The sequence below is a fragment of the Sciurus vulgaris genome, assembly GCF_902686455.1.
Source record: "Sciurus vulgaris genome assembly, chromosome: 17".
NCBI lineage: Eukaryota > Metazoa > Chordata > Mammalia > Rodentia > Sciuridae > Sciurus > Sciurus vulgaris.
The window spans coordinates 71,745,479-71,769,704 of NC_136478.1; the positions used below are offsets into that span (position 1 = coordinate 71,745,479).

The window sequence follows — 24,226 nt, forward strand, 5'->3', positions numbered from 1 at the left end:
TGCCTCATCCCTGATGCCTTTTCCAGCCGGCCTCGGACCGCTCACCCCTGTCTGGCTCCTCCTCTCCCCACGCCATTAATTGTTGGTGGAGTGGTGGGGTGCTGGGCTGGGGGAGGGGGCAGTGAGCTCAGGCAGCAGCCCTGCCAGGCTTCTGAGTCACGCTCCCCATTACCACATTTTTCCCCTTGCAGCTGCCTGGTGGGGAGTGTGTGCGCGCGCGCATGTGTGTGTGTGTGTGTGTGTGCAAGTGCGTGTGCGCGCGCGTGAGAAACTCCCTCCCCCTCCTCAAGCCTTGGCTTGGGTCTTCCCATCCCCAGCCGTTCTTCTGGGGGCTCTGAAGTTCAGCCTTTCCTTCCTCAGATGGGGCCTGAGGGCTTCATATCAGGTCCACCAGTGGGGAGGCTGTCAAAGGAAGAGAGGGCTTTCTCAGTTTCTTTTCCTAATCCAGAAAGTCCCTTCTGGTGTCTGGCTGCAAGCCCTCTTGCTGCTGCAGGAGCGCCCCAGATCTGCCCACTCACAGCAACACTTCCCTGCCTGGACAAGAGAGGAGGCAGCAGGGTGTGCCCGCTCCCTTGCTGTCTCCCTTCCCTGAGCCTGCCATCCCCTCAGCATCTCAGAGCACAGGGGCAGCTGGCGAGCCTGCCTGGCCTCCTCTATGTGGGTGTTTGCAGTTGGACGCTTCCCTCCCGCCGCCTCCCCCTTCTCCCCACGCCTCAGCTGGGCCAGCCCCCTCCCCCTCCTGTCCCCTGCCGCCTCCCTGCAGCCTCTCTCCTGGCAAAGCCTCCAGCCTGGCCTACTCCTCTGCGGGTCCAGGGAGCCTCGCAGGCGCGTCCCTCCCTCCCACGCCTGCCCTCCTCCCCCCTGCCCTCTTCCCCTTCACCCGTCCCCTGCCCTGGACTCTGCCAACATGAAGGTCTTGGCCTGTCTCCTTGGTGAGTGACCTATTCTCCTGGGGGACTCGAGGGCCTGGGCCCCCACCTCTGACCCCTTAGCTCATCCAGTTTAGGGACTCAGACTTCCAGAGCCCAGACCCTGGTGTTCTGGGTCACCCTGACATCTGGCTGCCTAATCCTTCAGGGCACCAGCCTTCCATGCCCTGTCCCACCCTCTCAGCAACCCGAGGGACCTGCCCCTGCGTGCCCCTGGCTCTGACCTGGTGGGGATCACCCCACCCTTCAACCTGGTCCCAGCCCTGACTTCAGGAACCAGGCATCTGGGCCCCCCACCGCAGGGACCTCTTGACCTGTCCCAGCCTCTGCCCGGGTCCACTTCCCAGCAGCAGGGTTTCTGGTCCTGAGTACGAGAAGACTGAGTGTGTGTCTCAGTGTGTGTAAGCTGGGGAAGACCCCCGGGGCCTGCCCCTCACTCTGCCCTGTCCAACCTCCCTTGCAGCAGCACTAGTGGGGATCCAGGCTGTTGGTAAGTGTCCCAACTCTCCTCCCGTCTGGCCTCTGGCCTCACCCGGCAAGAAGCCTCCCTGTCTGCCTCACTCTCCTTCTGGGTCCCTGGCCACCCCCACAGCACTCTGACGGACATGCCACAGGGATCAGCACCTCAGATGTCCCTGAGTACCCAGGAATCCACGAGCAGAGCCCACCAGCCACGTAGCTGGTCTGCTGGTGGACCCTATGAGGCAGTCCCCGCCTTGGCGGCGTCCCCGACAGGAGTCACAGCCAGCCTTCCCTCTGCCCCTCAGAGCGGCTGCGCCTGGCTGATGGTCCCCACGGCTGTGCCGGCCGCCTGGAGGTCTGGCACAGCGGGCGCTGGGGCACCGTGTGTGACGATGGATGGGACCTTCGGGACGCTGCTGTGGCCTGCCGGGAGCTGGGCTGCGGGGGGGCGCTGGCCGCCCCCGGGGGCGCCTTCTTTGGGGAGGGCGCAGGGCCTGTGTGGCTCAGCGAGCTGGCCTGCCGGGGCAGTGAGGGGCAGCTGGGCCTCTGCCCCCACCGGGGCTGGAAGGCCCACATCTGTTCTCATGAGGAGGATGCCGGCATCGTCTGTGCAGGTGAGGGGACCGCTCCCCTCCTTCTGGGGCAGCTTTTTTGGAGGTGGCCCAGGGGCCCTGAGTCCTGCGTTCCCACAGGTCTGAGCTGTCCAGCAGCCTTGCAGACACCCAACCCCCGCCTCCCTAAAGTCAGATGTCTCCTTCCCTCTGGAACCCCCAGCTGATAATCACTTCTGAGCCCCAGGACACCCAGGCTGCCAGACCCTGCCCTGTCCCATGGGGCAATGACCCTCTGCTTCCTCACCCCTTCATAGCTTCCGTCTTCTCCTCTAGGCCAGCGAGTGGCGACCTCCAGGGACGACTCAGCATCACCCCCAGAAGGGGGTCCATGGCTGGGGCTGTCTGGGGAGCTGAGCCCTGGCTCTGAGGACCCCCCTGTGACTCAGGGTGAGCCCCGAGGCTGAGGCTGAGGCTGTGCACACCTGCCCTGAGCTCCTGCCCCTGCGTCAGCCACGGGAGGGAAGTGTTGCTAGTGTCCCCGGCACAACCCAAGAGCATGCCATCCCTTGAGGCCCTCAGGAAGGGAGCTCTGGCCTCCGGGGGGCAAGAAGGAGGGGGTCTCAGCTCCTGTCATCCTGTGTCCTCTCCTAGTCCCCCGCCCAGCGGGGACCCTCCAGAATGGCCCCCGGAAGAAAAGCCTCCGGCCACCCAAGCCGGCCAAGTCCACCCGGGCTCCTCTGCTGACTGGAGCCGCACGTCCAGGTGAGCTCCCTGCAGACGTCCCACCCCACACCTGGATGCTGAGACCAGGCTAGGCTGAGGACCCTCCGGCCTCGGCTCATGGCCCTGCAAGGATCCCAGCTTTCCCTGCACCCACTCTTGCGTTCAGTCAGGTCTGCTCTCCCCTTTTCTTCCTGACCCCTCCCCTGTTGGGAGACCGGGGTCGGCCGCAGCCTGTGCTGCGGCTCTGTCCTGCACGGGCTTGCTGGCAGGCAGGTCTCAGGCCTCCACCTTTTCTGGGCTGCAGTTTCCCAGGTGAAGAGGCGGAGGGGGCTGGATCTGCTTCCTCAGGCTGCAGTCAGACGAACCCCTCACTGTCCCCCTCCCTCCTGGTCTGTCCCTACCCAGAGCGACTGCGCCTGGTCTCAGGCCCCCACGGCTGTGCCGGCCGCCTGGAGGTCTGGCACGGCGGGCGCTGGGGCACCGTGTGTGACGATGGATGGGACCTTCGGGACGCTGCTGTGGCCTGCCGGGAGCTGGGCTGCGGGGGGGCGCTGGCTGCTCCTGGGGGTTCCAGATTTGGGCCTGGTGCGGGGCCCGTGTGGATGGACGATGTGGGGTGTGGAGGAGGAGAGCAGGCCCTCCGGGACTGTCCCCGAAGCCCCTGGGGTCGGAGCAACTGTGACCACAGTGAGGACGCCGGGCTGGTCTGCACTGGTACGCGGGGGCTGGGGCTGTCCCCCATCCCCACCTTCCTCAGCCCCCAGCTCCTTCTGCCTGCTTCCAGGAGCTGCCGAGAGCCTGGCCCCAGGTCTGTCCCTCCACCTCCCCATCCTCTGCACTCGCGGCCACTCTCCCGGGGAAATGGAGGGTGGCTAAGGGGCAGGTCCTGGCTCGGAACGCCTGTCTCACCACCCAGCAGGGCCCTGGAGTGCAGGGAGCCTCCTGCCCCTGCCATGGTGGGCTCCTCTTCTCTGGGCAACCAGGAGGCTGAGGCGGGCAGGTGGGAGGGAGGACGGTGACCAGGCCTGGAGAGACAGGCAGGGCGGGTAGCAGCAGGTGAGCCCTACCTCCCGCCTTACCCCCACCCAACATGGCGTCCAGCTGTGTTCTGGAGGCCACTCCCCTTTGGGACCTGTGACGGAACTGGGGCGAGGCGCACGGGGCTGCCCTCCTGCCCTCCCTTCTGCCTTCCTCTTGCCCTCCCCTGCCCCCTCGTTTCCCATCAGAGCTCCGTGCCCCCTCGTCCACCCTAGCTTCCTGTCTCCCTGACCTCCCTTCCTGCTACCCAGGACCCGCCCCCCGGCTGCGCCTGGCTGACGGCCCCCATGGCTGTGCTGGCCGCCTGGAGGTCTGGCATGGTGGGCGATGGGGGTCGGTGTGTGATGACGCCTGGGACCTTCGAGATGCTGCTGTGGCCTGCAGGGAGCTGGGCTGCGGCGGGGCGCTGGCCGCCCCAGGGGGTGCCTTCTTTGGAGAGGGGGCTGGCCCCATCATCTTGGATGATCTTCGATGTCGGGGAAACGAGACGGCCTTACGATTCTGCCCAGCGAGACCCTGGGGCCAGCATGACTGCCACCATCGGGAGGATGCTGGGGCTGTGTGTGATGGTGAGGGGGCATGGGTGGGGCCACGGGGCGGGCAGGGCACTGGGCGTGGTGGATCTGGGGTGCAGCTGTCCCCCTTCAGTCGCTCTGCCCAAATCTCCCACTTCCCCCAATCCTCTTAACCTCATTCCACAGCAAGGCTTTCCACTGGGGGTCATTTTGCTCCCCTAGGCGGCACTGGGCCGTGTCTGGAGACATTTTTGATAGTCACAACTGGAAGCGGTGCTACTGGTGCCTAGCGGACAGAGGCTCAGGACACTGCTCAACATGCTATAATGCAGCACACTCCAGCCCCAAATGTCAGCAGTGCAGAGGCTGGGTCTCACCCCGGCAGTCATCAGTGCGCCTCCTTGCCTTAGGCAGAAGCATCTCCCCTCTCATGGGGCACCTTCCCTCATCACCCCTAAGCCGTCTCCACTTCCTGCCCTGCGGTTCCCTTACTTTCACCCACACCTCTCCCCAGGCAGGGATGTTGAAGGCTGGGGTGGGGATGTCTGTGGAGGCTCAGTGGAAGCGGGGCAGGAGTAGTGGTAATGGCTTCCTTCTGCCTCAGGCATGCCCCTTGGCTACGTCTCCCCCACGGCCCCTGCTGTGGACAGCAACAGCTCAGCACCCAGGGAGGCAGCGACCAGCCCACTTTCCACCATGATGGGCCAGACCCTAGGGACAGCAGGTGGTTCACCCCCTCCAGCCTCTCCAACTGCCCCTTGGGAGCCTGGGCCAGAAGCTGGTGAGTCCCTTCCTGCCTGAAGAGTCCAATGGGGGCCCTCTTGCAAAAAGGTGGAGCAGAGCTGGGCCTGCCTGCTCAGAAGGACCAGGGTTTGGTTCGATGCTATGACACATCCTGAAATCCATGATCATGTTTGAACAAGGGCTCTGCCTGCTGCAACTGTCTCTGGATAGAGAGGATGTGGCCTGAGAGCTCAGTATGCCAAGCTCCTGACTTCTCATGCCACATGGTGTGGCTGTGGATTGTCACAAGCCCCTTTGGCTAGCTCTAAGTAACAGTCCTGCTCAGGAATTTCGCGCCTCTGGTTCTTGGAAAATAGGGTAAATGGTTTTGTCTGTGTCCTGGGTCCCGTAGGTCCTGAAAGGACTGGACCAATGATGGCTGCTGTTTTAAGATGTAAGCTCTATTATACTAAGGTATGTGAGGTCCACAGATCAGGAGACGGTGGCCACAAGAATTTGTTACTGAGTTTTCAAGGGTAGCAGGCACTCCGGGCCATGCAGGGCCACAGGGCGGGCACCAGGACCTGTTAGGGGCAAGCAGGAATGTGGGCAGCAGACTGTGCTGTGGATTCTGTGGGAAGAAACAGGTGATTCAGTGACTGGATCCCAACAAATCAAATCTAGCCATTCACCCTAAAAAATCAAACAGAAAAAGTAATGGAGGAAAGCAGGCGAGGAGGTTTAATCACTATAGCTATACTGGGAAGACAAGGGGACCAGTGTCTTTAGCCCTGTCCTTGGGGGGTGCTGACCTGGGCTTCCAAATTTTATCAACTACATGGGTCACAAGTATGCAATCAAGCAGCCTCTGTCAGGCTGACCACGGACCTGTGATCAGGGTAATCACAGTCTCAGGGCAGGTGGGACTTGTCAGAAGGGTAAGAAAGTGGCTATTGCCTGAGAGGTAGTTTTGATTCATCAAAAGATGTCTTTTGATCAGACCTGTTATTCCTGGAATCCAAGGTGACGCAGAGAAAACGAGACAGGTACAAAATGCAGGGAGAGACTCCAAGGGTTTTTCATCCCTTTAGTTCACTATTGGGCATCTGCAGGCTCAAGTGAAGTCAGTGTTTTCAGTAAAAGCAGCCTCTAAGTTCGTGTCACACAAGCTTCAAATACAGAAAATAAAAAGGCATGACTGATAGGGCTGTCTCAAGGCTGGAAAGGCTGGCTCGGTGGCGACTGGCTGTCCCTGTAGGCAGAATCGCCAGAGGCCTCGTCCCTTCTTCTGAGTGATAAAAGCCGACTTTACTGAGCACTCACTGGCTCACACTCATGGAGGCTACTGTGAGCTCCCCGTGTCTCGATCCAGGCAGTGCTGCAGCCGCTCACGGGACACTTCCAGCTGGCCTAGCCCACATTGCCAACAGGCAGCACAGCGGGAAAGTGGAAGAGCCAAGGCCCTCAGAGCCCGTGTTCTTTTTGACTTCTGGTAATATGCAGTCACATATCACACAATGACATTTTGGCCAACAGCAGACCCCAACATACAGCAGTGGCCCCGTAAGATCGTATCACTTAGTGAAGTTGTGGCCATTTCAGTTTGTGTAAGGACACTGCGCAGTGGTGAGACTGCCTGATGGTACGCCTCTCAGAAGTACCCCACTGGTAAGGGATGCCTCACTGTCCACCTAACAAGACCAAGCTCCTGACCATTCCGAAGAGTACAGCTGGCTGGCATCCGCTGTTCATGCTGTTATTGACTACCACCACCATCCATGTCTGCACTTCCTCATCCCAAACGAAGGCCCCCTTCCCACTACCCAGTCACTGGCAGCCACCTTTCAGCTTTCCATCTCCATGAATTCTGCTTCTCAAGGGACCTCGCATAAGTAGAATCACATAGCATTTGCTTGTCTGTGGCTGGTTTATCTCACATATACGGTGTCAAGGTTTATCCACATTGTCAAAAATGAGAGCATTTCCTTCTTTTTAAAGGCTGAATGGTATTGTTTTAGTGACGAGCCACATTTTATTTTCCCATTCATCAGTTGATGGGCACTTAGGATATTTCCATAGCTCATTTATCGTGAACAGTGCTGTATTGAACATAAGATTGCTAATATCTCTTTGAGATACTTATTTCAATTTTGGGGAATATATATTCAGAAGTACGATTGCTAGATCATATGGTAGTTCTATTTTTATTTATTTTCCATATTTCTATTGGTGCATTGTAGTTGTACATGACAGTGACATTCATTGCTACATATCCATACATGGAGGCAACATAACAATATAATTTGGCCAATATAGTTCTATTTTTAATTTTTCAGGAACGTTCATACTGTTTTCCATAGTAGTTGCACTACTATGTTGCATTCCCACCAAAGGGTACAAAGGTTCCAATTTGTTTTGTGGGGTGCTTTACTACTAAGGTGTATCCCCAACCTTTTATTTTTTTCAATCTCACTGAGTTCAGAGTCTGGCCTTGAACTTGAGATCCTCTTCTCAGTCTTCCAAGTTGTGTGTGCCGCCTGGCTGGTTCCAGTTTCCCTACATCCTCACCAACATTTGCTGCCCTTTGTCTTTTGGTAATAACCATCCTAACAGGTGTAAGGTGATGACTCATTTCACTTTCAATTTTCATTTCCTTTATGGCTAGTGATAAACTCTTTTTCATATTTATTGTCTTTGGAGAAATGTCTATTCAAGTCCTTAGCCTCTTTTACGTAAGGTTACTGGATTTTTTCCTTGACTTGTTAGGAGGTCCTCACATTTTGGAGACTAACTCCTGTGAGACAGACGGTTTGCCAATGTTTCCTCCGTCCTATAGGCTGTCTTTGCACTCTGTTGATTATTTCCCTTGTTGTACAGAAACTTTTTAGTTTGATGAAGTCTCACTTATTTTTGTTTTTATTGTCTGTGCTTTGGGGCTGTATCCATGAAATGACTGCCAAGACCAATACCCCTTTTTGTTTACCCATTCACACACTGAAGGACCTTCAGGTCAATTCTACATTTAGTTTTCTGAGAGGCCACCCAACTGTGCCTGACTGTCGGTGGCCAATGCAGAAGAGCGTTGCCTCCATGACTACCACCTGTTTGGAAGGAAGGACGGGTGAACAAGGGGATACTCATGTGGAGGCAAAGGTGGATGAAGTTGGAGGACTGGCTCTAATTCTTTGCATTTCTTCTACCCCAGGGTCACCTGGGCTGCGCCTGGTGGCTGGGCCCAGCAGGTGCTCAGGCCGACTGGAGGTGTGGCATGATGGGCGCTGGGGGACAGTGTGTGATGACAGCTGGGACACACGGGACTCAGCTGTGGTCTGCCGAGAGCTGGGCTGCGGGGGGCCTCGGCAGCCAGACCCTGCTGCAGGACGCTTTGGCTGGGGCGCAGGCCCCATCTGGCTAGACGATGTCAGCTGTGTGGGGACAGAGGCTTCACTGTCTGACTGCCCTGCTGCTCCCTGGGGGAAGCACAACTGCGCTCACAATGAGGATGTCGGGGTCACCTGCACAGGTAAGGATGCCACAGCCACCCACACTCGAGGAGGCTTCCAGGAGGGGAATGGAAACTCACCTTGGCACTGACACTGACCCAGCGCTTCCCCGGCTCAGCCCCGTACTGAGTCTTTTCATACATGTGGCCATGTTCCAACTGTATGAGTTTAGGCCAGGGATGTTGTGCCCATTTTACTGAGGAAGAAGCTGAGCATGGAGAGGTTAAGTAATGTGCTGGAAGTCATAGCAAACCAAGTGGTTGGGACTCCCACCCACGGAGTGTCTTCCTCTTCTTCATTCCAGAAATCAGAGAACCCCTCCCCCCAAAGAAAGGAGCTTTATCCTCAGGTAAAAGGAAGTGGGCATGGAAGCACGGAGGGGTGGACAGAAGCCAAAGTGAGGGCAGCTTCAAATCAACCCAGGCAGAGCAGTTGTGCTCATTCGCCCACATTCACTGAAGTTTCAACTCAAGTGCTAGATGCTGAGCTAGGTGCTGGGTCCCCAGAATGGAACAAACACAGTCCTGGCCTTTGAGAAGCTCGCAGCTCATAGAGGGCAAGAGATGCACCAACAAATCACTGCAAGCCCATGTGACACATACTTTGGGAGGTCCCTAAGGTCACCCTTAGCTCCAGTACTTCAGTAGGAATTGCGGAAATCAGAGGCTTGTACTCAGGGTGACGGCTCATCACGGTGAAAGGACACAGATTTAAATCAGCCAAGAGAAGAGGTGCACAGGGTAGGCCTTGGAGACAGGCTGAACTCTGTGCCGTGATATGTGGCAACACACAGGAAAGACCACCAACCAAAGATACTGCTCTGAGCTCTGGTATCCTGGTTTTGTAGGGCTTGGTCTTGCTCACATGGCTGGCCACAAATCACTTTGTTAGCACACTCTCTAGCATGGCCCAAGTCCCCCATCACACCAAGAAACTCTTATCAGGAAGATAATTCAAGGGTTTAGTAGTCATCCCCAATAGCCAGGAGCAAAAGGCAAGCCTTTCTTCAGGCAGTTAATTCCTGACTGTATACATGTGCTATCAAGAGAGATGTAAGATGAGTAGTAATGTCCAAAAGATGGAGTCCACTCCACTGACACTCAGCCCTTCCCTCTACTCTCTTCCTGAGTGCCATGGAGCCACAGAACTTGAAGCCAGTGAGTGGTCTGTCAGAGCTGATGCCACTCTGGTGGTTGGTAAGAATTGCCAGGGAGGTAGAGAAAACCATCTGAAGGCCCAGGAAGTTATGCCCTGATTCAAAGCAGAGGCTGAGGAGGTGGAGAGGTGGGGACAGGAATGAGGGGGGCAGAGAGGTTCCTCACATCCAGACTGTAAATGCCAAGAAAGCAGGAGCTGGTGTTGGGTTTGGCTCACCACAGTATCCCCAGGGTCTGATAGTGTGTGGCTTTTAGGAGCTTCTCAGTACATACTGTGGGATGGATGAACAAAGGAATGAACGAACGAGAACTTGGTGACCAGCTAGAGGAGGGGCCTGAACAAATTGTCATGGTCTCTATCTTCTTCTTCCTTCCCACCTGCCTTCCAGGGACCCCTGGCCTGGACACCATCTCAGACCCTTTCAGTTGGAGCTGGCTCCCTGGGATGGGGAGAGATCAGGATGTCTGGCTCCCAGGAGAGCTGGTTACCAAACCCTCTGTAAGTCTGACCTCCAGTGTGCTCGAGAAAACCACGAAGGCCTCAGGGAAAATGCCCAAGAGTACTAAGAAGTGGGTGACCAAAAATACAAAGAGACCAACCACTCAACCTCCTGGGATGTCAACCACTAAACCCTCCAGGGACCTGAGCACCCCAAGCCCCTCAGAACCAACCTCCAAGACCACAATCCTGACTACTGAGGCCTCCAAAAAACGAACCTCTGAGCCAAAAAGGCTGATCTCTGAGGCTCCCCACAGACTGACTTCACACACCACTGCTGAGCTGACTCCTCAGGCACCCTGGGAATGGACCCCAAAGACTGTGGCAATGCTGTCCACACAAAGCCCCAGAGAAATTACCTCTGAGGCCACTGTCAAGCAAAGCCCTCAGGTCTCCCTGGAGACATCTGCTGAGATCCCAGAAGGATCTCCAGAGCCATCCAAAGACTCAGTCCCCTCCCCCACTGCTAGCAGCCTTGGGGAATCAGGTGAGTGGTGGAAGGAAGGAGTGGGGAGCACAGGTGGGCTGCCCCCTGCCTTCTAACCCTAGGGCCTTCTACCCACAGGCCCCTTTCGGGTTCGTTTGGCTGATGGGCCCAACAGGTGTGCTGGCCGGCTAGAAGTATGGCATGCTGGACGCTGGGGGACAGTCTGTGATGACAACTGGGACCTGAGGGATGCCACTGTGGCCTGCTGGGAACTGGGTTGTGGAAAGGTCCGGCCCCGAGTAGGCAAAACTCACTATGGCCCCGGGAAGGGGCCCATCTGGTTGGATGACATGGGCTGTAAAGGGACAGAGAGTTCACTAAGTGACTGCCCCTCACGTACATGGGGGAATCACAACTGTGACCATGAAGAAGATGTGGGGCTTACCTGCACTGGTAGGTACAGTCTCCCAGGGGAGGCAGAGGAGGGAATGGGGTGCAGGGTGACTGCACCAGGGTGCAATCAAAAGAACTGGATCAGAGGGGTCAGAGTTGGGGCACCAAATGGTTGCTCCAGGAAATTCCAAAAGAGGAGGAAGCAGTGCAAGGACATCTGAGATAGGGAACTGCATCAACCACTACCCAATTTCTCCCAAGGCTATACAGACGATGATGATTATCCTCCCTGGACCTGGGACCCCACTTCGGGAGAGGAGCTGGCCAAAGGGACTACTACCGCAGCAGGCTCTGAACACACGCTTTCCTGGGGCACCACCAGGCGCCCAGGGGTTCCCCTTCCAGCAACACAACGACTTCCAGACACAGGTGAGAGGTTTGGCAGGGTGGCCAAGGGGCCTCTGGAAATCTCTGTTCCCTTCCCTAAGGGGTTCCAGAAGGATCTAAGTGAGCTGACCTAGGCCTCTGGGCTCTGGACAGGCTCCTCTTGATCCAGAGCCCGTAAATGCACTTCCTCCTTGCACTCAGTGGTAGCCCTCCTCCAGAGCCGACCAGAGGAGACACCCTGAGGCTCTGAGGTCACAGCTGCACAGCAAGTCCTGAGCCCACGGTCCTCATAGTCGCACCAGGGCCTCCGTGGGAATCCCCAGGCCCCTCGGCCCGGGGCACCCCGTCGCCCATCCTCGTCCCCAGGAAGCAGAACCTTACCTGTTCTCGCACTCCACTCTGCGGGCTGCGGCCGGAGTGGGGCGCCGTCGCCCGCGCGCCCCCAGGCCCGAGGGCCGCCTGCTCAGTTCCTCCCCTCGGCCCATTTGGCACCCATGTCCCTCCACCTCGCGGTTCCCCCTCGGGGCCTCGCGTCGCCCAGGTGTCTTTCTCCTCCTCTCGCTTCGCGCTCTCGCCGGGCGTCAGCGCCTGGGGCACCGCGTCGTGTCTCCCTCCGCCACCGTTGCGCCTCTCACCGCCGAGGCTGGGCGCGGCCTCCAGCCGTCCCTCTCCGCTCTGGTTTCTCCAAGCACGTCTTCTCGCTCTGCTGCCTCCCTCGGGCCTCCTCCGCCCACTCCCCGGCGCGCTGTAACGTCCCGCCCCGCCGGCTTACCGCCCAGGTGGCCCAGGTTACTCCTCCGAGGCGTCAGGCCACTGGCGTTCTTTCCCGCCTTTCCCCGGCGCTCAGCACGCATGCGCGCGGGGCCGGTGGGCAGGCGTTCCAGGCGCCTCGTGACGTCACGGGGCGCTGCCCGTCCTGATTGGCTGGGTGGCCCATTGCCACGGCGATGGAGGCGGGATGAAGCGCCGGAGGTGTGTGGAGCCCTCCAGCCACCCCACAGAGAGAGGGAGAAGGGGAGGGACCCGGCCCTGGGGGCTCCGTGGCTCGGTGGGGGAGTCAAAGCGGGAGTAGGGCTCCCCGTCCCGCTTCCCGAGCCGGGATCTGGAGCTCCCAGGTGTGCTGCTGCTCCTTCAGATGTGGCCAGGGTTCCGTCGCCCTGTCCCCTGCAACCCGGCGCGGCCTCCCTGTCCTGCAGCGCCCCCTCGTGGCGGAGGTGGCCGCCTGCTGGCACCTACCCTGCGGAGGCGGTCTCCCGCAGCACAAGTAAACGCAGAACTACCAAGTGCGCGAGGGAAATCTAGCCTCGAGTGCAAATCTAATAAGAAACTTGAGAGCGAGCGCGAGGTGGGGTTGGGCGTGGGAGAAATGGGAGGCCTGGGTTCGTATCTTCAGTAGCAATGCAAAAATGACCTCTCTTTGGGGCCCCCGTTTCGTCCTCTGGCGGTAGGAACTGGGCACGATTCCGGCAACCAGGTGGCATAAGGCCTGTTGCTACCCCCATGTTTCAGATGGGGAGAAGAAAGGCTCAGAAATATAATCTGTAACTCAGAAGCCATGATGGGAATCGGTTTTAAACAACTTGACACATTTTTGCTCATTGGATTGGATCGGGGTCTATGCTGCTTAGTTAAAAGCTGGAGTTCTGGAGTCCGTCTTCCCCACCAGCTTCCAATCTAGGCTCCATGGGAATCAGAACTAGATGGGAGACAACAGGTCCCAATCCAAAGAGCAAAATGTGTGAAATTGCTTCAAACCATAAAGCGACGGTTATTATTTACTGAAAATGAACAGCAGGTGTAGTAGCCCAGGGATGAAGTGGTTGTTTTTAGTAGAAAAATCAAGGAAGACCTCACAGAGGTGATGGCATTATTTCTCCAGCAGAAGAGAGCAGGAAGGGAATCATCAGAGGGGCAAAGACTAGAGGGGAGAAATTTGCATCGCTAGATATTTGCATGGATGCTGCCAATCTCAGCTAGATTTTAAACTCTATAAAGGATCTGTAGCCATCTCTATTGCTGCCAACTTAAAACAACAGGAACGTATTTTCTTGCAGTTTTGTAGGTCAGCAGTCAGGCATGGGTCTCACTGGGCTAAGATCAGAATGTCTGCAGGGCTACTCCCCCCTGGAAACACCAAAGGAAACAGTCTTCTCTGCTGTTTCCAACTTCTGGAAGCCTCCTGCACTCCTTGGCTCCTGAGCCTTCCTCCATCTTCAAAGTCAGTAGTGTTGCTCTCTCTGAGCCTTTCTCTGTCTTCACGTCTTTTGTCACTATACTTCAAGGGTTCCCTGATTTTTAAATATTTTTTGGATGTTGATAGAGCTTTATTTTATTCATTTATTTATATGCGGTGCTGAGAATCAAATCCAGTGCCTCCCACATGCTAGGCAAGCACTCTACCACTGAACCACAACCCCAGCCCCAGTTCCCTGATTTTAAGGATTTGTATGATTAATTTGGGCCCAGTATAATCTCCCATCTTGAGGTCTGGATCTTTAATCAACTAGCAAAATCCCTTTTGCCATATTCACAGATCTTGTAGATGAGGGGATGATATTTTTGGAGGTGGGGAACATTATTTTGTCTACCATGGTTCTGTCTAGGATGGTGCTTGGAACTCAGGAGAGACGTTTTACTTCGTTCTTGAATTAATGATTGAACGGGTGCACGTAAGCCTGGGGGGTGCACGGGAGGTGGCACTGGAGGCTTAGGGCAGTTGGAGTTCCACTTTCCGGTTCCTCACAGCAACGTTTCCTGAAGCTTCCTGGCTGATGGCTTTGGAGGCACAGTCATCAGTTCATGTCAGAGGCCAGCTGTGTGCCAGGCATGTGGACCAACCCCTGGGAACACCGCAGTGAGAAACAGCAGAGGTGGGAGGGGTGCTGAGGGTGTGCTTTGAAACAGGGCAGTCAGGAGACACCAACGAAGGTGCCATTTGCATAGAGATTTTGAGGAGGAGAGGGAGAAAGCTGTGCGGATCTGCAGCTGAAGAGGCCCTGAGGTGGCAGCACTCTGAGCTGACTGGAGGGACCTTCACCAGGCCGGTGGTGCTGGCGTGTTGGCAGAGGGGCATGACGTCAGCGACGAGACGAGGAAGGGACTGTGGGGCAAGGAAGGACGCGGGGAGCCTGGGAGGCCCAGGCAGGGGGTGGCGGTGATCCCGGCAGCGTCAGGGAGGGAGATGTGGATGTCTTCAAGCTGATGGGGCGGGGGCAGGCGACCGAGGTGGGCCCGGTCCACCTGCACCATCGGGAAGCCCTGGGGGGCAGGGGCGGGGGCAGGCGACGGAGGTGGGGCCGGGGTCCACCTGCACCATCGGGAAGCCCTGGGGGGCAGGGGCGGGGGCAGGCGACGGAGGTGGGGCCGGGTCCACCTGCACCATCGGGAAGCCCTGGGGGGCAGGGGCGGGGGCAGGCGACCGAGGTGGGGTCGGGTCCACCTGCACCATCGGGAAGCCCTGGGGGGCAGGGGCGGGGGCAGGCGACCGAGGTGGGCCGGGTCCACCTGCACCATCGGGAAGCCCTGGGGGGCAGGGGCGGGGGCAGGCGACGGAGGTGGGCCGGGTCCACCTGCACCATCGGGAAGCCCTGGGGGGCAGGGGCGGGGGCAGGCGACGGAGGTGGGGCCGGGGTCCACCTGCACCATCGGGAAGCCCTGGGGGGCAGGGGCGGGGGCAGGCGACGGAGGTGGGGCCGGGTCCACCTGCACCATCGGGAAGCCCTGGGGGGCAGGGGCGGGGGCAGGCGACGGAGGTGGGGCCGGGGTCCACCTGCACCATCGGGAAGCCCTGGGGGGCAGGGGCGGGGGCAGGCGACGGAGGTGGGGCCGGGGTCCACCTGCACTGTGTCAGGAAGCCCTGGGGGGCAGGGGCGGGGGCAGGCGACGGAGGTGGGGCCGGGGTCCACCTGCACTGTGTCAGGAAGCCCTGGGGGGCAGGGGCGGGGGCAGGCGACGGAGGTGGGGCCGGGGTCCACCTGCACTGTGTCAGGAAGCCCTGTGGGGCAGGGGCGGGGTCCACCTGCACCATCGGGAAGCCCTGGGGGGCAGGGGCGGGGTGTCAGGGACATCAGTGTTGAGGTCCTGCAGTTCCGGGGAGCATCTGGGCTGCGGGCGGAATTTAGATCAGGGAACGGAAGCGGCCAGGCGGTGGGTAGCTGTGTGAGGGAGCGCCTGCCACGCCCGCTGAGAAGGCGGGATGAGGTTTGAGGTTTTGCGGGGGCTGTTGCCGTGGGGGTCATGCAGAGAGAAGAGGATCCAAGATGAGACCCACGGTTAAGTTTAGGTGTTAGATCATCATGACAAGAACAGCTGCGCTGGGTGTATCACGCAGTCCAGGAGTATCTCCTGGTTTGATTCCTTTCCCCTGTGCAACCTTAGGAGAGAAGTACTGTCTGCGGCCCTATTTTACAGATAAGGAAATTGAGGTACAGAGGTCAGAACAGCAGAAGGCAGAGCTTAGGTAAAACTCAGGAGTTTACTCCACACGGTGGAAACTGGGAAGGACAGAATTGGTCCTGAAGAATCCAGGGGGCTTGGAGTGGGGGGCGACCTTGTCCAGGGAGGAGGTGGAGAGGCCTTTGAGCTAAATCCTAGACACCCCAGGAATGGGGTGAGACCTGGGGGGTCTGTACCTGGAGGGAAGAGGCTCCGTTTAGAATGGGGGAGACACCTGGGTCTGAAGCCTGATGCTGTGTTACTCTGGAAATATTTCTCAAATTCTCTGAGCTTTAACTGGGTGGTCTGTGGCAATCAGAAGCTTCCCAGTCACCCACTCCCCACAAAAGCAGCAAAAATTAAACTCTCTGACAGTACCAATATGGGGTTAAGGTGGGAGTGAGGCTCTGCACCCACCTGGGACACACACCTGCTGCCACAAGTGACTCCGTGTCAGTGCCAAACCCAAGGCCACGTGTGCAACTCCTCTTAGCAGTCCTGTAGGCAGCCGTGCCCTGCAGACAGATCACTGTTGTATGTTCAGCGTGGAATACTACACAGGTTTAGAAAGAAAGAGCCTGAGTCACGTTACTTTAATATGAAGAATAGCAAATCACGTGCCCAGCCCTGTGACCCCTTAAAGTGGACGCCCTGAGGATACCCATTTTACAGATGAGGACACTGGGTCACAGAGAAGTTACTTGCTCACCCAGCTAGGCAGGGACAGAGGGGGCAGTCATAGTCAACATGAGGTTGAATGAAAACAATGCTCTAGAAGCCAGGCACAGCACTTCTGCACATCCACGCAACACCACACGTCACAGGAAGCAGAGGCCCGCAGAAGCAGCATGCGTTGGGGGCTCATGGACCTGGAGGCAGCTGTGCATACGTGCCTGAGAGTGAGCGACACGTTTCACCTGTGGCCCCCTCTGGAGAAGGGAGGGATGTGGCTGGGGCTCACCTGGGCTGTAACTATGCCCTGTTCCTTCTTTAAAAAAAAAATTAAAGAAGCATATTTTAGTGAAGAAATTCAACCACACACATATGGACTGTGAGCATGTGGCAACATCTCAGTGTGTGCTGGGTACACCGGGTATGTCTGCAATTGGTGGGGATATTCTAGCAGGAAGTCAGCTTCGATTTTGTTCCTAGTTGAGTCTTCTGAAAGTCTAGGCTCTTGGAAAATCTTCAGTAGTTCACTGAGAGTGGACCGTTTTCCTTCTTTCTCTTTCATCATTTCTTAAATCAGTAGCACTGCTAGTGGGTTTTAAAGTTTCCTAGTGAGTGTGCCTTCCTGTGGGATTTCAGAGTTATCCCCTTAAGGTATTTAATAAGGATGAGAAATGTATTTAATTAAGCATGGAGCCAGATGTAGTGGCTGTAATCCCAGTGACTCAGGAGGCTGAGGCAGGAGGATCACAAGTTCGAGGCCAGCCTAGGCAACTTAGCCAGAACATGTCTCAAAATAAAATTTATAAAGGGAATTGTAACGGGTGGTAGCGTGCTTACCTAGCATGCATGAGGCCCCGAGTTCTATCCCAGTGCCAGAAAGGAAAAAAAAAATGGTTAATCATCTGAAGACACTGCTGGGCAACCGTGATGCTGGCACCAGGGTGGAAGTGGCCCTGCTCTTTAGGCACATGGTGCATCAGTGGTAGTAGAACAGGGGCTTCTGCGGGTGGGCAGCTCGCCTCAGAGATCACAGGGACCATGGTGTCGGGGGTCTCAGACACTGCCCTTCTGCCTGGTTCTGAGTGTGGAGGGAGAGGGCCTTGCAGGTTCCCTCATAGAAAGTGGGGGCAACAGCTTGGGCAAAGACTCGGAGGCGTGAAAAGTCTAGGTGCAGAGACCTGCAGGTTAGGGATCCAGTGAGCAGGGCACTGGGGGGGGGGTGCTGGAGACGGGCGGGCAGTGCCTGTGGAAGACGAGGCCTGCGGCCTTCCTGCAGCAGGAGTGGGACTCACGGAAAAGTGGAAGCCCGGAGGGACCCGGCAGGTCTCTGTGGTGTGAGGAGGGCTGCAAGGTCAGAGCTGGGGACAAGGTCTCAGGAAAGTTAGTCTGGGATATGGTTAGAGTAATGGGCAGGGACTTCTTTGTTGGGGTGATGAAAATCCTGCTCCTTTCTGGTGCTGGGGATGAAAAACTGTTCTTAATTTTTATTGTGATGGTAGTTATACAACCTCATGAAGCTACTAAGAACCACCGGATTGTACCACCTTCAGTCAGCAAACTGCAGTGTGCGAATTCCATCTCAAGAAGAGGATGTGGAGGGAGCTGGGGTCGTCGCTCAGTGGTAGAGCGCTTGCCTAGCGTGTGAGGCACTGGGCTCAATTCTCAGCACCACATATAAATAATAAAGGTCCATCAGCATCTGAAAAATATATAAAAAAAGAAAGGGGATATTAAAACAAGCTTTTTGATCAACAAAGCTAGAAGACTGAATTATCTTTCTATTGTCCCGTAAATAAAGTTTTATGTTGATAATATATTTATATAAATTTTTTATACAAAGTTGTTCTACAGGCTATCCAAGTGTATTCAGCCAAAAAATCTAGGAAACATAGTGTAGAAAGGTTTCCAGGCAGCTCATGAATGAAGATACTGGGTTTTCCCCAAGGAAAAGAAGAGTAGGCAAGGTCAGGAACCACAGGGAATTGAAATGACAAGGCCCTTGTTCCATGAGCTGTCTTTGTCACAGGTTCTGTTTTTGGTAGCCAAGAGTGTGCCAGCTGGTTGCCAAGATGGCTGTGGGATTGGGGAGCAGTCTGAGTGATGGGTCTGTCTGGGGCCTGATGCTGGCTCCATTGGGCTGGCCAGTTGGGGCACAAAGCAAGGTCAGACTCAACCTTCCTCCTGTCTCTCCAGGTGACCAGGATGGTGACAAGCCTTCCCGTGCACGGGACATGTCTTCCAGAAGGGGCCCGGTCAAGGGGACCCCTGCTTCAGCCACACCGGGACCCACTCTAACCACTGGCACCACCAAGAGCCCAGGACAGCCCTCTCCAGCTCCAGGGTCCTCTGGGGACAGAGGTGAGGCATGTGGCTGGGGGAGAGCCTGGGCAGTGTGGGCTGGAGGGTAGAGACAGGCTCCAGACTCCCCACTGGGAACGCAGCTCTTGCCCCAGGAAGACCCAACAGAAGTACATCCTGACGCCAAGGCCACTATCCAGACAGTGGCGCCCCGGAGCCATCCCACGAGGTGCATTTGGTAATGTCTCAAGATATTCTGGAGCAGGGAGTCAACAGGCCAGCCCTCATGGGTGGAGCTACGGTGGTGTTAAGCACAGAACTTTCCCCAACCAGAACCGTCCTGCAGCCCAAAACATCAACAGAGCTGAGGCGAGAGACTAGCCTGCGCTCTGCAAGTCACTGTGGCAAACAGGAGAGGGACAGGAAATCCCAAAAAAGCTAGCAAAGAGACAAGCACGTGACTCAGAGAGGGAAGCCGTGGCTGAGCTCAGGTAGAAATGCTCACGCGCAAGGGATCAGTGCAGATTCAAACAGTGACAAGCTCAGAAAAAATAGAATGTGGATGACTCCAAGCGCGGGTGAGGATGAGAGACGCCACCCGCGGGGAGCAGCCACGTGACAGAAACAGTCTTGATGTGTTGAGCAGAATTAAGTGATTATGGCTTGTGACCCAGCAGCCCTGCTCCCAGATACCTATCACGGAGGAATTCTTGTCCAGGCTTACAGGGGGACATATAAGAGGATGTTCCTTGGGAGTCACTGATTATCAGGGCGTTGGAGGAGAGGGCAGATGGGTAAGAGAGACCGTGGGGCCCACAGCGGAATGCCATGCCACAGCTATGACAGTGAGTAGATGCATGCTGGGCTGAGCAGCTGTGCATTCTCGCACAACACCAAAGCCAAAATCAGAAAGAGAACATTGCAGCTGAATGGTTTTTTGCAGAAGTTAAAAGCACAAAAACAAAAATACACATACACTTAGGAAACACTATAAAAGGGCACATGCGTGTTAAGGTCATATGTCAAATGCATTAGTGGAAGTGCCTAAGGGAGAAGGTGAGGGGGATAGAGATTGGTGGCAAAGAGGGTTCCAATTAAAATCAAACAGGCTGGCATTTCAGCCTCTGTTGATGGCTTTCTGCTGAGGAGTGAGATTAGCTTAGCACTCTGCACCTGGGCTTCGGGAAGCTAAATCCTACCACTGCCCTTGGGATCTGAGACTGCAATATCTAGCTACATACATATACTTGAAATAATGACTAAAAACATTTAGCATTATGGAGCAGTGCATGTTGGGAGCACCTCATGTGGATCATTCTGTCAGGCCTCCTATCGCCCACGTGTGCCCTACGGAATTGGAGGCAGGCATCCATGACACAGCTTCCCTGCTGGGCATTGTGCTGTGCCTCCTGCAGCCACGGTCCCCCTGGGTCCCCGTGACTGCTCAGCTGGGATTTGATCACCTCTGGTTTATGGGTGGGGAACAAACTAAGATTAAAACCGTTAGGGAACTTGCCCACCGTCACCCAGCAGGGAGGAGACAGCCTGGCAGAGGCCAAACCCTTTGGGTCTCTGCTTCTGGAGGCTGCCGCAGAGGACACGGGAGGGTATGCACCTTGGACCCCAGGACCCAGAGGGGGTCTCCAGAGCTGTGCTGTTCTGTGCTGCAGTTCAGCACAGGCGGCTGTTTGAATTTAAGCGAGGCAGTGTTTTGAACACCCGGTCCTCATTCACACTGATGGTTTCAAGTGCTCGGCAGCCATGAGTGGCCAGTGACCACCAAATTCTGACACTCAGCTGGAGGAACAGCCTCCTCACCAAGAAGGCGAGATCTAAAACCTAGACTTGGGGTGCAAACAGCCTGGGCTCCAGTCCTGCCCTGCAACCTGCCCATTGTGTTAGTGGCCTGGGCAAGTTCCTTTTGCTCTGCCCACTCTGCTCCCATCAGCGAAAAGGAGATAACATCTCACTGAGGGGGAGCCAGGCCAGGGAGCAGCCCAGCTCCTCACTCCATGGGCATAAACTGTAAGGGGTGTGAAAATCACAGTAATAGAGGTAATACCATCCTATTACAATATTTTTAAAAATCAAAATTAATGCAAAAAAATGACGAAGTAAATGCCAGAATTTTAACTAAAGACTGGATCCTACCCACCTCACTCCACTCCTCTTAACCCAGCCCTACTAGATCCTGTCCTTACTTAAAATTTTGTTATTTAGCCCATTGTGGATTTTCTACATTCTGTTTAAAATATTGCCTTAATGTACTCATCTTGATTGCTAAGACTACCTCTTCCGCAGCCGCTCACTTCTAGCCTGCTTCCCTGCGTCACACAACCCTACACCCCAGGTGCTCCTGTATCCCAACGCACCCACGCCCCTCGGCCCTGCCTCTATGCCTAAGCCCAGCGCCCTCCCGCAGCCCCAGCGCCCTCCCGCAGCCCTAGCGCCCTCACGCAGCCCAGCGCCCTCCCGCAGCCCCAGCGCCCTCCGCAGCCCTAACGCCCTCACGCAGCCCCAGCGCCCTTCGCAGCCCCAGCGCCCTCCCGCAGCCCCAGCACCCTCCCGCAGCCCTAACGCCCTCACGCAGCCCCAGCGCCCTTCGCAGCCCCAGCGCCCTCCCGCAGCCCAGCGCCCTCCGCAGCCCCAGCACCCTCCCGCAGCCCTAACGCCCTCACGCAGCCCCAGCGCCCTTCGCAGCCCCAGCGCCCTCCCGCAGCCCAGCGCCCTCCAGCGCCCTCCGCAGCCCCAGCGCCCTCCGCAGCCCCAGCGCCCTCCCGCAGCCCAGCGCCCTCCGCAGCCCCAGCGCCCTCCCGCAGCCCAGCGCCCTCCCGCAGCCCTAGCGCCCTCACGCATCCCAGCGCCCTCCAGCGCCCTCCGCAGCCCCAGCGCCCTCCCGCAGCCCAGCGCCCTCCGCAGCCCCAGCGCCCTCCCGCAGCCCCAGCGCCTTCCGCATCCCCGACTCTGTCCAGCGCATCCGCGGACCTTCCTGCCTCAGACAGAGGACAGGGGACGCCAGGTGGCGTCTGGAGCCGCGGAGGAGGAGAAGGAGGGGCACTAGGGCCGGGCGAAGTCTGCCGGCGACCCCTGACGTCGCGCGCTGCAAGCCCTCCTGTTGGTCGGAGCGGTGCCAGGGCGGGCGGGCAGGCTGACCTCAGGCGGACCTCTGTCCCCCTCCCTCGCCCTCCAGGTGCCCCGAGGAAGCCGTGGCCCGAGCGCCGACCTTTGCTACCCACGGCAGACAGGACAGCGGCCTCCACCCCGTCCTCCTCGCCCTCCCTTGCGCCAGGGTCATCGAGCCCGCCGCCCATCCCGGACTCGGCCTCGACGAGGGAAGCGACCACCGACCCCGCCTACACTTCTCCACCCACCCAGGCCGGGCCCGCCTGGACCGCGCCCGACCTCGCTCTGTCCACTGCCGACTCCAGTTCGGGTCCGGCTGGGGCCCGGGCGCTCTCCTCCACTCAGTCGTCCACGTCACCCGGAGAGCTGGCCTCTGACCCCACTGCGCCCTCAGAGCTGACCCCAGTGTCTGACACCACCCCAGACCTGGAGACAGCTTCTTACCCCCAAACAGCCCCAGAGCCTTCTGGATCCCCAGACCCCTCCACAAGCCCTTGCCCCACTGCCCCCACACACCCCATCACGACCCCTGGCGCCACCACGACCTCTCACCCCAACAGGACCCCTCGCACCACCACTGACTCCATCACCTCCCTTCACCCCACCACAGTGCCTCACCCTACTACGACCCCTGAGCTCACCGTGACCCCTGACCCTGCCACAGCTCAGCCTACTGCCACCATCCTCCCCAGTGGGACCCCAGGCCCCACTTCAACTCCAGGTGTCACTGCCAAGACCCTCGCAACCTCCCTGGGGACGGAACTTCCCTCTCCCACTCTAGCACCAAAGGTCAAACCCAGCTTGCACCCCCATTTGACTGTAGTAGGGACCCCTCAAGCCCCCACATTCCAGGTACTGAGCCTAGACCCCTCCCCAGCCTCAGGGTCCAGCCCCTCAAGGACCTCTCCAGTGCCAAACGTGGGCCCACTGTCCACTGAGGACTTCCAGCCACCCAGAGACCAGACCCCCAGACTAACGCCTCCACCTGCCCACGCCCCACACTCAGCCTCTGACCCCACTGTGACTCCTGACCTCCACCTGCCTTCGGTGGCTCACCCCTTGGATCAACCTCCCCCTGACCCCCTCCCCCCGGGGCCAGCCCCTGGCCAGATCCCGGGTTCCCTGGAGCAGTGTGTATCCCCAGTGCCTCCTGTGAGGGTCATGGCTTGTGAGCCTCCTGCCTTGGTGGAGCTGGTGGGTGCTGTGAGGGATGTGGCTGGCCAGCTGCAGAGGCTGACCCAGGTCCTGGAACGAGACCGTCAGGAGCACCAAGTCCTGGGGCTGGGATTGGCCCGGCTGGTAGAGGCCGCTCAGGGACTGGGGCGGCTGGGTGAGGCTGTAAAGAGTCTGGCAGAGGTGGCCCGGCTCCCCAGCACGCCTGTGCCCACCACCCCCACCACCCCAGAGGAGGAGGAAAGACCTCTGAGGGGAGATGTGTAGCCCTCTCCAAGATTTGGGGAGCTAGATACTTTCAAACAAAAGAAAACCAAAGTCTCTAATTAAAAGCAAGGTGTGACACAGGCCGTGGGTTCGATCCCCAGCACCAAAAAAAAAAAAAAAAAAAAAAAAAAGACCAAGGTGTGACCAATGTTCTGGGGGACTATGGGACTCTGCAGAGACAGACTCCCACGACAGATCTGGGCTGGTGAGGACCAGAGGCATCGCGCAACGTGGGGATTATGGAGCCGATGTGATGGTGCTGATAGTAAGATGGCAGCAGTGGTGACAGAGGTGCTGGTGCTGCGGATGGTGAAATGAAGGTGATAGTGATGGTGACTGATGAGCCCGAGGGCAATAACGGTGATGATGATGGTGACGACAGTGATGGTAGTTATGATGATGGGATGTGGTGGTGGTCATGGCGTTGATGGATGGTGGTGAGGATGGGGGTGGTGGTGATGGTGATGTGATGGAGGTGGTGGTGATGGAGGTGGTGATGGAGGTGGTGATGGAGGTGGTGGTGGAGGTGGTGGTGGAGGTGGTGGTGGAGGTGGCTGTGGTGAGGTGGTGGTGATGTGGTGGTGGAGGTGGTGGTGATGGAGGTGGTGATGGAGGTGGTGGTGGAGGTGGTGGTGGAGGTGGCTGTGGTGAGGTGGTGGTGATGTGGTGGTGGAGGTGGTGGTGATGGAGGTGGTGATGGAGGTGGTGGTGGAGGTGGTGGTGGAGGTGGCTGTGGTGAGGTGGTGGTGATGTGGTGGTGGAGGTGGTGGTGATGGAGGTGGTGGTGGAGGTGGTGGTGGAGGTGGCTGTGGTGAGGTGGTGGTGATGGATCAGGTGGTGGTGAGGTGGTGGAGGTGGTGGTGATGGAGGTGGTGGTGATGGAGGTGGCTGTGGTGATGTGGTGGTGAGGTGGTGGTGGTGGAGGTGGCTGTGGTGAGCTGGTGGTGAT

At 57.6% G+C, this 24,226-nt stretch overlaps 1 protein-coding gene across 4 annotated transcripts; it reads left to right on the forward strand.

Annotated features, from left to right (window-relative positions):
- The first annotated feature begins 125 nt into the window (after positions 1 to 125).
- Positions 126 to 23,374, forward strand: SSC5D (scavenger receptor cysteine rich family member with 5 domains). Of its 4 annotated transcripts, XM_079117798.1 has the most exons (14): positions 126 to 932; positions 1,393 to 1,419; positions 1,697 to 2,005; positions 2,279 to 2,392; positions 2,597 to 2,707; positions 3,074 to 3,382; positions 3,958 to 4,275; positions 4,826 to 5,002; positions 8,150 to 8,467; positions 9,994 to 10,590; positions 10,669 to 10,983; positions 11,185 to 11,352; positions 18,610 to 18,774; positions 21,905 to 23,374. In XM_079117798.1, the coding sequence occupies exons 1-14, from the start codon at positions 656 to 658 to the stop codon at positions 23,275 to 23,277; spliced, it is 4,578 nt and encodes a 1,525-aa protein (XP_078973924.1). In that variant the 5' UTR covers positions 126 to 655; the 3' UTR covers positions 23,278 to 23,374. The 4 variants fall into 4 exon arrangements, with proteins under 4 accessions (XP_078973924.1, XP_078973927.1, XP_078973926.1 ...); XM_079117801.1 differs by lacking the exon at positions 10,669 to 10,983; XM_079117800.1 differs by lacking the exon at positions 3,074 to 3,382.
- Positions 23,375 to 24,226: the final 852 nt, after the last annotated feature.

Coding starts and splice junctions, on each gene's coding strand:
- SSC5D (XM_079117798.1), top strand. CDS start 656: ATGTGGGTGTTTGCAGTTGGACGCTTCCCTCCCGCCGCCTCCCCCTTC. Junction 1,420..1,696: donor AGTGGGGATCCAGGCTGTTG/GTAAGTGTCCCA, acceptor TCTGCCCCTCAG/AGCGGCTGCGCCTGGCTGAT. Junction 10,591..10,668: donor TAGCAGCCTTGGGGAATCAG/GTGAGTGGTGGA, acceptor TTCTACCCACAG/GCCCCTTTCGGGTTCGTTTG.